Raw genomic sequence first — 17,707 nt, forward strand, 5'->3', positions numbered from 1 at the left:
GGCATAAAGGACATTGTACTTGGAGTAATCCTTGAGAAGATAGTCTATAGTGTACAAGTTTAACTTCTGAGGCTGTCTTGAGAAATCTTTTAAAAACTGAATCTCTTAAGTCTCCACTACTGAGAGGAACCAAGTTTCCATGCACACCATTGTGATAGATTTGAGGGCATTTTAGTTTTGCTGACTGGAGCTGAGTCAGACTTGTTCAGGATGAGTTGACCTTTGGCATCTCCTAGTGAGAACCCAGTGTTCTTATGAATGGGCTTTTGAAACAGGCAACATCCTGCCCTAGTGAGTTCTGCTGAGACACACCACCCCTTGCAGAGTTGGCCTGGAGAGCAAAGCAAAGTGGGCACACCAAAAGACAGTAGTTGGTACCAGCTAACTTTCCTTTCAGCTGCATGAGAGATGCAGCTGCTGCCCCTCCAGTGCATAAGAGAAAGTGCTGGATAAATGAAGCCCGCCACAGACTAGGGCAGATGATTTCTGTCAAACACACAGTATCACAAGTGTGGAGATTTGGGTGGTTTGGTACATTTTTTGTTGTTTGTTGCTTAGGTTTTTCTTCAGTGAGCATGCTGATTTCAGTACGAAAAGTCCCTGGAGAGCCTCTGGCTGTGTGCTATACGTTAAGCCCTGCTATGCAACTGCTTTCCCAAAGGTGCTTTTCCTTGCACAGCTATTTAGTCTCTATGAAAGCTCAAAGCAGCCTTGTTCTGGCAGGCGAACAGACCAAGGCATTCTGGGGCAGGTTAGGGCAGCATCTGCTCTGATGACAAAGCTCAGCTGTGTTGCTGCTGATACAGCATCCAGCATCCTGTGGTTCACCTGCCACCTCCCTCCTGCTCTCCTGCTTTGTGCCCAGGAAGATGGGCTTCACAACAAGCTTTAATTATTTACCCTCTAGAGATAGAGTTTATTCTGCAGATTAGGTGAAAAAGTGAAGTCCTTAAAAATATAACACAAATAAGCCCCTGAGCTGTCAAACAACAAGTCCCTTAAAAGGGCAAAATATGTGGCTCTCTGTGCACTGCACAGATCCCTCCTTTCAAACTGCTGGCAGGAGACTTCCTGTTTGGATGGGCTGCTCACAAACGGTGTTTTGTGGTAGTGAAATCAGTCACTTCCCAGTTTCTCCTTCAGGCCTCCCTTTATACTCCTGATACCAAAGCCCCTCAAGCCTGCGTCCTGTCAAGATGGGATCTGGCAGCTCAAATATAAATCTGAAAGCATGCATTAGTGCTGTGCTGTTTCTTCCTTGAATAAATAAAGCAGCCCAAACTACTTACATGTATTTGAAAAAGGGATAGACAAAATGGTCCTACTGCAATAGTCCTGGTCATAAAGGGAATAGCGTATGTTTGGTGCTCTGGCTCTGGCATGGTGAAAAATTGATTTCTGCTTCATTTTATTGTTCATTTTATTTTGATCAAATGGGGTACCTTGGAGGACTCTTCTATGTGTTCTGGGTAAATTCTCCAGCACATACATTTGCTTCAGATGCTTTGGTTCCTTTATTGTAGTAGTGAAAGGCCAATGCCAGCATTCAATGGTAGCATTCAACCTTGGCTGCCAAGCATTGATGATAAATCTGCCTGCTGTGAAATCCCACACTGAGATTGTAAATCCTTTTCAGAAACATTGGGAGAAGTGATTTTACACTGCCATAGAAGAGCATGTTACTATCGTACTAAACCTTGTCTAGCTTGAGTGTTCATTTTGCTCTTTTGTGTATCAAATCCTTCTGTCCTTTTCCAGCTGTTACTCCAGTGGTAGTCATTGTAACTGGAGAGAGCTGCTCAGATTCAACAGTCTTGTTTATCATCTAATGTCTGTTGAGTTTGTTTTATTTATTTTTTCTCCCTGCAGAACATGATCAGAAGATAGCATCATACACCATGATCATGGCACCCCGGAAGCGGAATCGTCATGCGTTGGGGTTTCTTTGTTGTTTTGGGGGCAACGACCTCCCTGAAATCAACCTCAAGGACAATAATCCTCTCCAATTCCTTGAGTTTTCTGTCCCAATCCCACCAGCAGAAGAGCTCAATGCCAGATTCTCCGAACTTGTGGTAAGTTTCTGCTGACAGATTGATATATTTAGTGGGTGGATGAACGCCTCCCTTCAAAGGAGGAGTAGAAGGACTTAAGGGATTTATTAGAGATAGGGAAAAAGGCATCAACAGAAGCTTTTTTTATTTTTTCCTTTTTCATTCTTTAATGTCCAGTTCCTTGGTGGGTTAAAGACAGCAAGCAACAGGATGGATGGTAGTGGCACTGGGTATAAATGACACTAAATGCTTAAGTATGTTTATTTATTCTCATAGCACTATGCAATTCTCCAGGTGTAGGATTGGGCATATTAGAAGAAACCTCGTGAGTTCTCTAGAGAGAGCTGACAGTCAATTTCTTGCTAGAACTTTGATATAAAATCTGCTGTATAATGTATTATGGTGGAAAATCTTAGAGTTTGCAGATCTATAAAATAAGAACTATTCTGTTTTGTTGATCAGTTATATACTGCTGGTGAGGTGTAAGAATCAGATGACCATGTTAATTATGTTTCATCACCCAGCTGCCTTTGAACCATGAAACGGTGCTGTGGCAGCAACAATCATAAACAGGAAGGGAAGGAATTATTTCAGATGAACTTTATTGTTTGTTTTTGTGGTAAATGTTACAGACTTCAGGAGCCAGACACTTGCTTTTCATGCCTGGCATCAAACGACTTTACTGTCTTTGCCTTCCTGTTCAGCCTGCATGCAAAACACAGGCAGAGGTGATAGATCTGGGTTATTTTGCAATCTGTGTCATAAAGGTGATGCCCATTTGATGCAGTCGATTAGATATCTCATTGCCATTTGAGACTGGAGGTTGTGTAAAGTGAGGTGTCTGTAAGGGTATATATGCCTGAGGGGAGTGACTGAGGTAAGAAATAGAACGGAAAATATAGGAACTCAGAATTAGAGGAATTTGCAAGTAGTCTTTCTACCTAACACTTAAAACATTAGCCCAGTAAATTCTTGTCCATGACCATAGCTTCAAAATGCTGTAGCAATGAAAATAACCGTATAAGTTGTGTATGCAAGTAAAGATTAATATATGGGCAACTATGGTATGTCATACCAAATATAGGGACAGCTGTAGTTTGTCAGATCAGTGGTCTAACAACCTAGCCCAGGCTTCTCTTTCAAGATGGGGTCCAAAGCAGATGCCTAGGGAAGAATATAAGGGTGGTTTTTTCCAGAATACTCTCCAACCCATTAACAATTTTCAGTTTAAGAGCTTCACCAGTCAAAATTTGCTTTCTGTGTACATAGTAAATAGATATGGATTTCTTTTCCATTAACTGTTTTCACCTTCCCTAGCACCCATTAGCATTTTCAGTATTCCGTGGCAGGGGTTTAGAAAGGAGTCAATAGAATTTGCAACTGTTTCAGGAAGAATAATGTGTACAGCAGAAGAGAGTCTACTTGCTTCAAACTAATTAGCAGATGAAGAGTCTCTTCTTATGAAAATATTTCACAAAACTCTGCTCTATATTTAGGTCAGTTTGCCTTTTATGTGAGACTACTTGAATTCCTCTCAGAAAATGCAGCTCTCTTGACTGTGGAGAATTCTGCATGGTGACAGGTATCTCTCATGAGTAAGAGAGTAATCTGTAATCTGCTCTGCTGGCAATTTATTTGTGGGTGCTGCTTAAGTATTGGCTTTCACATGCAAAGCTTGAACTGCTGTATCAAAGTTCATGTCTCTCTGATACCAAGATCCGCTGAAGCATTTAATCCAGCCTTCCTGAAGACGTCACCAGCAGATGTGCTTTGCTCCTGGACTTGCTAAAACTTGAACTTGTTTACCTTCGGGTCATAGTGAAGGATCTGTTTGCGTTGCTGCTGGGCTTTTGCTTAGTGAGAAGGGTATCAGTTTTATGAGGAGTTTGAGAGTTTGTGGTGGTATTAATGGTGCTTTTAGCTTTTAGTTTTATGTCTGGCAAATACTGGTTCCATGTGCTTGTGGCAAAACAGCTCACAGCTGCCTTATGGAAGTCTGTTAAACAGTATAATTTATAATGTTTCTGGTGCAAAATTTAATGACAAATATACATGATGATCTGTAAAAATTTTTGGCCCCAGTAGTTTGAGAGTTGTTGGTCTATGCTATAACTTATTAAATATGCTGACAGCTTGTAACTGGAATATGCATTTCAAACAAATGAAGCCATTGAAATGAAAACAGGTCACATTCAGTTCTTATATTAAATGATAGTACTCTAGCCATCACTGCATGAGAAGTGAGCTAGGAAAGAAAAGTGCTGTTTTACACAAGGTTAATAGTGTACATCGCACTTTTTATAAATTGGTCAGATAGGATGATGATGCATGTCCATAGAAGTTCCTGATTAGACAGGTAACATGAGAGCAGTTAAAGGTTTTATGACAGAGCGAACTTGGGCTAGAAACTGAGCTAGCAGAATGCAGAATTTGCCTAGAAGGGCTAGTTTGTCCATAGGTCCGGATTAATGCATGTTCTATGAGACACTAAAATAAAACAGGCTACATCTGTATTGACAGCTCAGATGAGATTTTAATTGGATTAGAAAGATTCAGTCTGTAAATGCACCAGTGTAAATCAGCGACCTGGAAGTGCCTGGGAGAGCTTTGTGCTGTGTACTATCTCCCTGCTGCTTATCTGTTAGGGCCTAGTCTGGGTGCACTTGTACTATATAAAAAACAGATTTGAGTGTAAAGCCTTTTGACCCAAATCCCCAAGTGAAATGATGACACCACCATCATCTGAGATCTATAGTGAGAAGAGCATTTGTGTTAGCTCCCTGAAGCAGGCCCAGGGGGCATAGCCTCATCTTGCCATCTGCTCTACAAAGGGTATAATGAAACACTGGTGTGCTTGAATGAATTTTTAAAAGCCTTATTTTTTTCCTGTGTTGCAGCTAAAATCTGGGGCATTTTCCCATGTAAGAGTTAATGACAAGAAAAACTAAGCCTAGCTGTGCTGGAGAAGCCTTCCTTGTGATGAATTTTCCAATGCAGTAAACATTCAGTATCTTTTTACCTGACTTTTTGAGGAAAACTAACATTTTGAGGACCAGAAGCATGTCTTCTCCTGTTTTTGTGGTACTCAAATTAGTACCACGAAAAGTGAATTTGAGATGTTGATTTTTCAAGAGGAGGATTTAGCAACGTGTTGGGATCCCTTATTTGTGATGAATTCACAAATTCATTCAAAGCTTTCAAACTTGCTTGTGTAGTCTCTATACTGAGACAGATATACATGTATGAGCTGCTCTGCTTGGAGGATGGACCCAGACCAACCAAGTAATGGCAGCTGCCTAACTAGACTCTGACCAAGGCAGTGATTGCGACAAGCTGATGCTGATTTCAGCTGAAATGTCTGTTCTCCATGCTGCTCAACCAGAAAAAACAATTCTAGGATGAAATCCAGGCTTTTGTGTTACTTTAAGCTAGATGCTGTGTTTACACCTTGTCTGATCAATTAGAAAATTAATATAGGAAGAGTTACTCTGCATGTGTCCCATATTCTGTCTTGGGACATTTGCAAAGAGTAGATCTGAATGAAGACTATGGCTCAGGGTGATTTGGTCTGATTTTTTGGGGCTAGGATGGGAGAAGAGGTCCTGCTGGCCGTGATTGCCTTGGGATTAATGCAATGGTGACAGTGCAGGTAAGTCCTTATCAGAAGTTTAGGTGCACAAAGCACAAAGCAAACAAAATTATTTGTGACCAACACTTTGCCCTTCAAAGAGACACTTTTATGAAAGAAGACAGAACAACTGGCTGTATCATCTCCCCTTCAGTGAACAGTCAAGAAAGAGAAGCTCTAGAAGGTGGGATGGGGGGGACAGGTCCTGTACCATGCAAACTATAAAACTGATCCTGTACCATGCAAACTATAAAACTGGCCCTACCTGACCATCAAGGCTGTTGTAAACAGCATTACTTTGACTTCCTTCTTCAATCTCTCTACTCAGCTGTCACTGTGTATACTACTATGTAGTAAAGTGCTGCTGCAGTTGGTGATCTGTGGTCAGATGCCAATTTGGTTTTGTGCCTGATGGCAAAAATGTCTGTGCTAAGCACACATGTTTTTCCTTGTAGAGATTTATTGTCTGAAGAGGAATTACAAAAGAATCTGGAAGAACTATTCCAAGGGAAGGAGTAATAATTTTTTTCACAGAACAGCTTCTCCATGTCCTTTTTTATATTTGTTAGGACCAGTAAGTTCTTGTCTCAGTGGATTCTGATACCTTTTGCTCAGAATCCTGGATTCTTCTTGTTGGTTAAAGGTGGTGTGCTGCTTGACATTAAAGAGTTTGCCATCTAGATCTTTCTTACACCAGCAACCCAGTCCCGGATAGGAACTCAGACCATGCCAATAACGGTACCTTAAATAGTGGCAATTCAGGGAAAACAGAAAAATGTAAAGAATGCTAACACCAAGGAAAGATGTAAGAGCTTGTGCTTTTGCTGTTTCTCTTTTTGTTTCTTTTGATAGTGGCTGTGAGATGGTCACGGTATTTGAGGAGGTGGAGTTCGAGATTATCTATTTTAAGATGGAAGGTCCTTGGGGAAGAAGGGAAGTTGTCTTTTGAGTTCATATTTTTGAAGTTGATTGTATGATTATATCCTCCAAGCTTATATTGGGAAAGATTTGAGAAATGTTTACTGTTACACCTCTGTGGTCCTGTCTGCTCTTGGAGCATTCTGGTGTTTAGCTTAGCTGGGACATTGACTAGAATTTCCTGTCATGGTTTGTTTCTCTTATTTTGCATTTGATACTCTTTAATTTTTAGTTGGTTTTTTTTTTCCTTCTTTATAGGTTCACAAAAACTTTTTATCCATATAACTATTTACCATCCTCACAGACTTTTCCAGAACAAGACATTAGATCTTATGCCACAAAAGTACCTATTTAGGTATGTTACTTTCAATTGAGGAGCAGCATACATACTTATGAACTATGTATATTGGAAAAATTTAGAATCATCTAGCATCTCTTTTGTCCTGCCTTTAAGATTCTTCTTGTCCATTGAAATGACCGTTCCATATGAGATCCTGTCATTCTTTCATTCCTGAAAGAGGTAGGTTGCTTCTTGGGTGAGGCAATGTACACTCTTCTGTCTCGCCCACTCTTTCTTGAAGAGATTGAGTTTTCTGGTCTTACTATGAAACCCCAGCATTTGTAGAGAAGATGCATATGGAACTACTATTTATTGCTGGACAATAAGGCCACTGGAAATCAAACCCATATTTTCTCTTGTAGTATTGCCTGAGCGCAATGAAACGAAGGTGGAAGTAAGTGCTGAATCAAGGTTTCTGTCCTTCCCTCAGTCCATGCTGGGAACCAGGATTGAAACCTTAACACTGGCTTCTCTCTTGCTGTTAGGTCTCTCTAACAGCAACCATAAAAACATGGAACTATATCCCTTCCTGACACAACCCTAAATGCAATTCTTAGTCTCTTCCCTTGTCACTTCTGATCCCATTATATTTATTAATGGCTGCCGCAACATCAGAGTTGGCTCAGTTTCTGAATGAAAGATGAGCTAGCCCAGGAGTCTAGCTGGAAAGAATGACAGTGACTGTGCTAGTACAGAGAAAAGAGAAAATAAGAATCATGTTAATTCCTTCTCCTTCAGTTTTATTGGAATAAGAGCTGTACAGAGAATCTCCTCTGAAGATGAGAAATATGAGATGTGTCAGGAGAGTCCAAGCAGCAGAGGCAGCAACTCTGAATAGTCTGATAATTTCTGTAAACATGACTAGCACTTTTCAAAGCCTTAAGTCACCGAGGGAGGAGGATATCTAGAGCAAGATACCTGTTGCTCTACTGTACCTTTTGCTCTAGTTTCTTTGTTCTCTCTCAATACGTGGGTCTCATTTAGTTTCTCTGAACAGTTCTGCCAATCTCTTTCTATGTAAATCACTCTCTTCGTCTTGTTGTGAAATAGAACTATAGAATTAGTGTGATGTTTGCTGCTGTTGTATATTTTGCTGTGCTCTCTTGATTTCTCAGCACATCAGGCTAGTAGTTGCTAGTACTTTAGCCACTACAGGCTAGTGCTTTACTGCCAGAATGCTGAGACGAGTTGCTTAGTGTACTCTTAGTCCATGAACCATGCACATGACTGGTATCTATGCTAATTCTCTCATGACAGATACAAAGGAGCAGAGGGGTCACCATGGATATGTTTCTAGTATCATTGGATGAAGTGACCAATAACATAAAGTTTGGGAAAATTCTCCTCTTTTCTTACTCTGTGGAATTCCTATACATCTGTTTCTTCTCTGCTTTAACAGAGAATAAAATTCAGTGACTATAGTAACATTTCCCAGAGGAAAGAAAGTTGATGAGAAAAGAAAGGAAGTGTTTTTTGTTGAAAGTAAGTAAGGTAAAGCATGGAAGTATCTGAGAATTCATTTATTTATTTCCCCAAAGGAAGCAAAACAATTTCTGAGCAAGGCATCAGTTTGGCACCCACTGGATAACATACCTTCAATAGCCACAGGGAAATGAGATCCAGTCCTAAATAACTGTAGTAGTGGTTCCCACTGAAAACAGCTGACTTGGAAGGAGCGAGTTCCCTTCATGCTTAGTTCTCCCTTACAGACCTTTTAATGTAATAGATACAACATAAACCTCAGATGAAAACTAGGCTTCACCACATTGAATAAGTACTACCATATATCACCAGTCCCCCTCAAGCTTGCCAAGTCCTAGCTGTGGCAGTGTTCATGAGGCCCCTTTTTGGCTCTGTAACCTGCAAGAGTATTTATGTGGTAAAATGTACAAGAAATGCTTCCATTGCGGTCTTTCATGTGAATATAGACCATATATGTCAATGTATGTAGGCACCAGAGGGCATCAGCTCTGTTACTCTGTGTTTATTGATGAGCCTGGAGAACAAAGTTCCTTATTTCTGCACCATCTTGTAGTATTTCTGGGAAGCAGAGATGCAGAGTTGTCTATTCTGTCTCTTGGTGAGGAACACCACTTTCCCAGAAAAGTGTCCTTCATGTCTGAATCTTATTTACATCCATAGTTTCTCACTGAAAGGTTGTGGCTCAGAAAGACATGCATTTTAGATCCTCACTTCAACCTCTATACACATGTTATATGTTTTGAAAACAGTATTTACTCTCATTTAAATTCAGGTATGTTATCAAGATTTGAGTATTTCAGTTTCAAGTTTTAAATCTTTTGAGTCATTCTATCCTCTCGCTGAATTATTTTCAATACAGGGAGTTACTTTATGTGTCACTTGCCCTGCAAGTAAATCATAGTTTCAGACTACACCTCTGACAGACCTATGGCATAGAGTTGTTGATCAATGCAAATTTCTCTGCAACCATAATTTAAAAGTCCCTCTATTCTCTTTTGCACATAAGAGGAAGCTATTTAATTTCCTGTGCCCATCCTCATCTCCTCTGTGCTCCTCTGTAATGACTTAATCTACTTAATCAGTCAGGAAGTGTAGGGCCAAATGCAGTTGACATCTGGAGAGGTCCTTCATTTTTATTTGTATGTGATGAGCTCTGACTTGAGCAAACTAGGAAGCTCTGCTGGCCTTGGCTCAATGGAGACTCCCCACCCCAGTTATTACTTCCTTTCTTGCACTTAATGAGAATACACAAGTGCAGGCTGTAACAAAATGCTGCTGATGAGACCAAGACGGAATTTTCATGACTAAAGGCTCATATCCAGGAAGAAGCCTTAACATCAGCCTTTGAGTAGAAGGCACTGTCTCTGAAGGCAGAAAAAAAGCAAAGCTTTGAGGCAGCAAATCACTTTCCTCACTGATGGTGGCCAGGCCACAAAAACTTTCTCTTGGGTAAGTTTATAGTTGTCAGATTAACATTTTTCATGCACTCAGATGCACTTGTCTTCTATGATAATAATGGCAAAAGAATTGAGTGGTTTAGGATTTCTGAAGCACTTAGGGTACTGAGGCTTGGAAAGCAAAAGCTCTTCATGGTATCATGATCTGTCTAGTTAGGCACAGATTTCCTTTATGTCCAGCACAGTTCTTCACTTTAAGATTCTGCATACCCAGATACCTCTTTTGTTCATGGTTTTACACACAGAGGAGACCTTTTTTTTCTGCCCTACAGAGAGAGACTTTTTCATAATGATGGGTCTGCTTTACATATGTTCCACGTGCAATACATGTGTTCAAGTCCCTGATTTTAATGCCCATATCACTACAAGCAGCTTTCTGTAGTTATTCAAGTCCTAATACATAAAAGCTATTGCAATTTACGCTTTGTTGCAGAGACAGCTTCCACTTTCAGGTGCTCATGTACATGTGGAGTGCTCTGATAGGGATAGGTTTATGGCACTGAGTGCAGTACCAGCACTTTCTCACTCTAGGCTCCCTTCCAGTAGGTGCAGCTGGTTGGCAGTTCCCAGCTCCCTGACAGCTGTGTAAGAAGCAGCAGTCACTATGCTGAAAATGTGTGAGACACAGATGCTGCGTGGGGAGCATAACATGGCAGCCAGGTCTCACACTCCATGTCTGAGAATCAATAGGGCTGTGTAAAGAAATATAAGTCCAGACCTGGTCTTATATGCAAGGTTTTGTGTGTGAATAAGCTGGGGGTGTTAGCAAAGTATCTGTGCAGTTTTAAGGCTTCTGTGCAGGAATACACTGTTTTTTAGATCTTGTTATTTTACTATAAAACTTTTGGACAGATAATTAATTACCCAATGTAAAGCAGTTCAGTTACACTGAAGACAGCAATGGAGTTATATCATTTGCCATTGAATGAAATTTGTCCTGTATGGTAATTTTTGTGTCTGTGGTGATTCTTGGCTTCTGAATATCCCAAGCAGAGCAGCGTACTGACTGCTTTTCTGAAAAGTGAGAAAGGTTGTGGTCAAGGTTGGAATATTTGACAGAAATGTTTTAGTGTATTCTGGTATGATTTACTTACACTAGACATGAGACACCTGTGAAAAAGCTCTCAGGGCTACATATTTTTAACAGGGTAATCCTGATGTTCCATGATTGAGGAAATGCATGTAGTCCATCTAGGGCAAAAGAGGGGAAGTACTGGATTTTAGGAGCACCACAGATGTGTAGCTTGGGATGCAAAAGGAGGAGAAAGAACTGACCTGCCTCTAGAGGATGGAAGTGTTAAGCTGGCAGTCTTATGCCTTCCCTCTATTGAATGCTTGGGAGCTGTCATGATATCCTATCCCCTAAGTCATGGATAGGGTAGGTGTGTTTACTTTTCAGAAATTTTGTGTCCATGTGTACTGATACCTTATCAATTGATTTGATAATACTATTGTGTTTTGGCATAGCTGCAAGTGTTAAGCAGCATGATATGAAAAGAAAAAAGCAAAATCATAAAGCTCAACTGTTGCCTTTTTCCTTAGTGAGATGTGATTAATATTTGAATGGTTTTTGTGTTCCATTATGGCTATAACAGAGTCAGGAACTTTCTGGATTGAGCCTGAAGGCTGCTGAAGTGATAAAACACGTAGATGGTATTGATAGTAGGAGTCAGACTTGCTAGCTGGAAGGATGAAATTAATTTATCTTTATTTCAGCTTTCTGGAGCTTTTCCAGCTACACTTGGATGGATACAGAGTAGACACTTTCCTACACATCTCCTAGAACTCAACGAGCATTCTCATGTATTTCCTGCCACCTTGCTTGCTGACTTAGAGTGGGTCCTCTCCGGTAGAAATAGTGTCAGCAGTAGTAGAACAGGGATGTCCTATTGCTCCAACACTTTAGAATGGCTTTCCTGAGTATGTTGAGTGTGATTCCTGCCCTTCTGCAGTTTCTTTTTTTTTTTAACTTCTCTTTATTAGTGTATTAGTTGTTCAGAGCTTCATTGAATGCCCTAAAATTCATCCTCATTCTTCAGCTTCTAGAGAGGATATTTGAGTCTAGATTTGGTCAGCTGAGGAGGGGTGGGAGACTATTACAAATCACATAAGAAAGGTAATTTGGGATGAGAAGGTACCACCTGGAGATATATCTGTGAGAAATGACAGAGGAAAGTACTACATCTTACAAAGACTGTGCTGTCCAAAACGTAACTGGACAGGACACTGTGTTAAGGAGGAACAATATTTTCAAAAGTGTTGAAGAAAAAGACAAATGAAATAGCTGTGGTACTGAAGGGACAGTGAAGACAATTGCAAAGATGGAGGTGATATGGGATGAAAGGTAGACCAAGATGATCTTTTGGCTGTGCTTTTGGAGAGAATGAGCTTGCATGGTGACTGGGGGAGGATGAATGACAGATGACTGACTGTTTCTTCTGCAGCTCATAGAGGAAGGGCCAGATCTGAGATATTGTAGAGATATGCTTTGATGGTTAGCCTGATGTCAGCAAGAAATGAGAAGCCAAGTCCCTCTGGCTGATGAAGACCTTATAAAATTTATAATTTATATAATGTATAATAATTTCCCACGTGAAGGTGGGGAAACAGTGAAGTTTTCCAGTGAAGTGAATGGGTTGGCAAAGAGGATGGGATGCAAGTGTTTTGCAGGATAGGAGTTGTCCCTAGGGAGGTAAAGTGTATCTGGGGTTTAAGAGAAACAGTTAACAAAATAAGATAATTGAATAGAGAAGATAACAATCATGAAGTATCATCTTTTTAACATGTTGACTCAGATTAGTTTCTGTAGTTGCTCACCTAGTAACAATTTATATCAGATATAATCATTACTAAGATAGTGCATCCTATAGCCAGAAGGAGGGGGAGAGAAAGCGTCTATAGTTATGTCATGCCTCTGTGCCCTTCTGTAGGTAAATTTGATCGTCAAACAGTACTCAAGGTTGTTTAACATTCAGGGGACTTGTTAAGGTAACGTGGGATTGCTCTTCTAATGTTGGAGGGAAATGGCCTTTTCTTAGCATTTGTATGTCTGCAAGACTCCAGAGTGGGCAGCACAAAGTGCCACAGGTGAGGCTGGGTGGATGGAGTATCAGCTTTTTAGGGTACAAGGTTTTCAGGTCAGCAGTTTCCTGGCACCTTCCTCCACACTAGGTAAGGGGAAGAATTTGGTGTCCCTATTTACAGGAGAGGTCCTTGTGTTCATTCTTCAGCACCAGGTGGGAGCAGCACATGGAAAGCAAGTGTCAGAAGATGCTTTTTCCGTCACTCATTACACCAGACTGCCTCCACAGCTGCTCTGTCTTTGATGTCTTCTCCTGAGGAAGTACAAACAGATCCCTTCCACCTGGCACTGGAACAGCACCGACCTAAAGCTTTTCATGCTGGGTACCTTGTTTTCTGTAAATGAAAACTCTGTAAGTTTGCTGGAAGGAAAACTTTTCAAGAACAGTATCTTCTTCCTAACTAGCCCCATAAGCTTGCACAACTAAATTCATGCACTTGTGATTTTGTTTCCCTTGTGTGACACAGGGATTAGTGATGCTTCTTAAAGCAGTTTTAATACAGAATTGTAGCCAGGTGGAAAAGGTGTTGAAAAGATGTGACACGTGTAGGTTATAGGCAGTACAGGAGTCTTCCAGTGGCATATGTGTTGTATTTGAAGAACTTGGGAGCAAATTTCTACTACTGCCTTCTGCCACAGACATTGCCCTGCTCTGATATCCTTGTTCTTTTATTAGGGAGAATTTGATGCAAGGCTCTATTGCCTTCCTGGGCAGACTTCCCTTTCTTTCACAGGTGGACTGAGTGGTGTATGCAAAAAGGCCTAGTCGATAACTGTGTATTCTGTGTACTTCTACATTAAAAGTGCTTAAGGACATTTTTAAATTTTGCAGTTTTTCATTATTTTTTGACCACATAAAGGGAAAGACTGCCCACACTAACCCCCTTTTGAAAAGACCAGTGTGCACAACAATGTTATGCAATAGTTTACAAGGTGGAGGTTTGAAGAATAGCTTCTCCAAAAGAAATTACAAGGCGAAAGCAAATTGCAGTTTCCCAGTTTGGAAGGTGTCCAGGGAGATCCCTGAGTCATGGAAAATCCGTTGGGATTGCTTTAGTGGCTGTGTTTCAGCATTACATCTTGGATAAAAAGCAACAGCTGCATGAGTTTGTTGCTTGTTGTGAAGTCGTTGGCGTTACATTAATGATGTGGGAAAGCGTTTTGATTGCAAATGCTTAACCAGATAGTAAGTGCAATTTTGATTTTTTGTTAGGAGATGATGCAAGGCACATGCTCATTCTTCTCTTATTCTTTTTGCCGTATTTTTAAAAAGTGTCTGGTAGTTTCTTTAGTAGAAAAATTTAGAGAAAGACATCTTGGCTGGTGCTTTCTTAAGCTTGATGATGTCAGTGCAGTAGTTCTGGTTATCAGAATATTTGAGCAATGAGACAGGACAGGGTGTGAGTGAATAACCAAATATACTGTCATGCCTTCAATTCACTGTTTGGCTGTGGAAATACTCAGTTTATATGAGGGAAGAGAATTGTGGAATTGCCCTCCACTTCAACCCAGATGATATAACAGAAGCCAGTTTGTGGGTGATGTTCTGGCTGGTCTGGACAGTAAATGCCGATCATCTCCCTTTGTTGAAGTTAATAATTAGGAAAAAGGGAACTGATAGTTTTCTCAGTCTATACTATCTCTGAAATCTGTGTTGTAGGTTGTAGAGCAAGCCACACTTACAGGCTGTCTAGCCAAGAGGTTTACTCTGTTACACTTTAAGAGACAATTTAATTAAAATTCTTCACTAGTGTAAATCCAGAGTAAGTCTACACAGTTTAATAGAGTTAGGGCATTCTGATTTCCAGTTTGTGCTACCAAATTTAGAATAATAATTCAGAGAGGAAGAGAAGAACTAAAGGTAGATTCTAGTTTCACTTTTATCTGTGTAAACTTGAACTTCCACCAGAAATAATGTTGATTTTTTTAATTCCTCTGAGTTTACCCTGTGTGTAAGCTTGAGCATGTGTGTTTGAGCTGCACAATCAAAGCTTGATACGTTAATTTTGCTTATTAAATTCTTGACCAACTCCTCAGTTCCTCCTGCCCTTTTACGTAATATTTTATCAGAGTTTTAAAGGTCAGCCAAGCTATGACTTGCCCTTGTTTTCCTCCATAGGGGCATATGGCAAATAGGATGCACGCAAGAGGATAAAGCTGGGAGGAGAGGAGTAGGTGGCACTGACGCTCCTGGAAATTCAGCCTGCCTTTGGCACAGGGACACAGCAGCAATCCCCAGCCCATATTTTGAGGGTTGAGCCAGCAGGACTGTGTTCGGGCAGGAAGTGATCAGAGAGGTGTGTGCCTGTGTGCTTTGGCACAGTCCAAACTGTGAATTTCTCCAGCCTAGGAACCTCCTCTGAACTCATTAGTATTAAAACAGAACAGAGGAGACTTTGTAGGGAGGGAGAGGGTGGGGAAGCCGGAAAGGTAGCAGCTTAGACGGCAGTTTCCTAATAACCTTTCCCACAACTACCTTCCCATACAGGGTCTCATCTAAAAGACCTTGGCATGAAAAACAAACCCTGGCATGGAGAAGGGGGAAGGGAGGGGGGAAATGAAGGGAGGGGAAGGCAAGGAAAGGAAATGAGGAGTGGAAAATGGGCACTGTGCTGAAACAGCAGATTTTATTGTTATTTGGTCTTATATATGCTGCTAATAGATGCTCTACTTGAGAGAGGTATTTGGTACAGTGTGTATAATCAGAATGTGGAGGTAAATGGCGTACCTTGTCCTTGAAGACTTGCAACCTGTCTCAATGAAAAAATGTATCCAGCAGAGGTTTAACAGCTTCGATTCTCTTTGGTGTTTTCATTTAATTGACTGCAGGGTGAAATACAGAGCACATCTATTACCTTTCCAGATCATGGAATCATAGAATGCTTGGGTTGGAAGGGACCTTAGAGATCATCTAGTTCCAAAACCATCTGCCACGCACAGGGAACACCTTCTGCTGCACCAGGTTGCTCAGAGCCCCACCCAACCTGGTCTTGAACACTTCCACGGGTGGGACAGCCACAATTTCTCTGGGCAACATACATATTCTAGAGCCTCACCACCCTCATAGTAAAGAGGTTTTTGTATAATATAAACATGCACTCTTTCAGTTTAAAGCCATTCCCCCTTATGATATTACTTCATGTCCTTGTAAAAAATTCCTCTTCAGCTCTTCTGTAGTCCCCTTTCAGTACTGGAAGGTGTTATAAGGTCTCCCTAGAGCCTTCTCTTCTCCAGGATGAGCAACCCAAATGTATCAGCCCTTCTTCACAGGAGAGGTGCTGCAGCCTCTGATAATTTTCATGGTCCTCTTCTGGACTTGCCTTCTGGACTGCAGGCACATATAGAAAAATCATGTTGAGCTTCTTGTCAACCAACACCCCCAAGTCCTTCTCCTGAGGACTGATCTCAATCCGTTCTCCACTCAGCCTGTACCTGGGTTTGTGCTTGCCCCAACCCTTGTGCAGGACATTGATCTTAGACTTGTACTTTGTGAGGTTCATACAGGCCCACCTTCCGAGCTGGCCCAGGTCCCTCTGGGTGGCAATGTTTCTCCTCCAGCATGTTGACTGCACTACACAGCTTAGTGTCATTGGCAAACTTGCTGAGGGTGCCCTTGATCCCTGTCGCAGGTTTGGCCTAGCTGTTGCCAACCCTGGACTGGCCCCCCTTCCCCCTCCTAGAACTTTCCCAGCAAAGGAAAGAAAAAAAAAACTGAAAAGAAACACACTCTAAAGAAACTGAACTGAATAAAAAGAATAAATTATATTTACTAACATTTACAAACCACACTGTATACACAATACATAGGATCTCACCCCCCAGGGGAGAGGGGAAGGGAGAAAAGGGGATTGATTAGCCGGAAAATAGGGAAGACACCAACCCAACTCAAAGAAACCGAATGAATCAAAAGAAACACAATTAAAAACCTCAAGGAAGGGGAACAAGAATGAAACAATCTCACCCAGGACAGGAGAAACACCAGGGACCAGAGGGACCAGACTTCAACCACCTCCCTCCAGCTCCTCAGCCAAGGACCGGAAAAAGAACCAAACCACTCCCCCACTGATACGTGGAAGACACGTGTGGAATACTTGCAACTTCCCTAGATACAATGGTTACTGAGGAAGCCATGGGTCAAACCATTACAATCCCGCTGTCCCAGTTTCCAACAAAGATGTTAAACAGTGCTGGTCCCAGTACTGACCCCTGAGGAATGTCACTCATCACTTGTGTTTGCTTGGACATCAAGCCATTGACCACAACTCTTTGAGTGTGGCCATCCTGAGTGTGCCTTATCTATCATGTGGTCAATCTGTCAAATCCATGTCTCTCCATTGAGCGTCAAGGATGTCATGCAGGATAGTGTGAAATGCTTTGTCCATGTAGATTATGTCAGTTGCTCTTCCCTTATCCATTAGCACTGTAACCTCATCATTTTAGGCCACCAAATTAGTCAGGCATGATTTGCCTTCAGTGAAACCATGTTTGTTGTCACCAATCACCTACTTATTTTCCTTGTTTGCCTTTTGTAGATCTCCTTTTTGTGTTTGATTTTGTCCAGGACATTTTTGTCCATCCATGCAGGCCTCCTGTTTTTCTTTGCCTAAATGCTAATTGTTGAGATGTATTGTTCCTCATATATTAACTATCTTTCTTGACTCCTCAGACTGCTGCTCACCATATCACTGGTGCTCATATGAAACAACAACAGTGGGTAATAGTCAGTGGACTCTACAAGGCTTGGTAATC

At 41.2% G+C, this 17,707-nt stretch overlaps 1 protein-coding gene across 7 annotated transcripts in view; it reads left to right on the forward strand.

Annotated features, from left to right (window-relative positions):
- DAAM2 (dishevelled associated activator of morphogenesis 2) overlaps nt 1-17,707 on the forward strand; it is a 215,156-nt gene that overhangs the window by 82,149 nt on the left and 115,300 nt on the right. For all 7 annotated transcript variants that reach the window (XM_071576849.1, XM_071576831.1, XM_071576823.1 and 4 more), the window contains one exon: nt 1,870-2,072. In XM_071576849.1, the coding sequence (XP_071432950.1) occupies nt 1,899-2,072 (174 nt within the window). In that variant the 5' untranslated portion in view covers nt 1,870-1,898. The remainder of the gene's footprint in view (nt 1-1,869; nt 2,073-17,707) is intronic.

This window comes from Pithys albifrons, chromosome 2, assembly GCF_047495875.1.
Source record: "Pithys albifrons albifrons isolate INPA30051 chromosome 2, PitAlb_v1, whole genome shotgun sequence".
Lineage (NCBI taxonomy): Eukaryota > Metazoa > Chordata > Aves > Passeriformes > Thamnophilidae > Pithys > Pithys albifrons.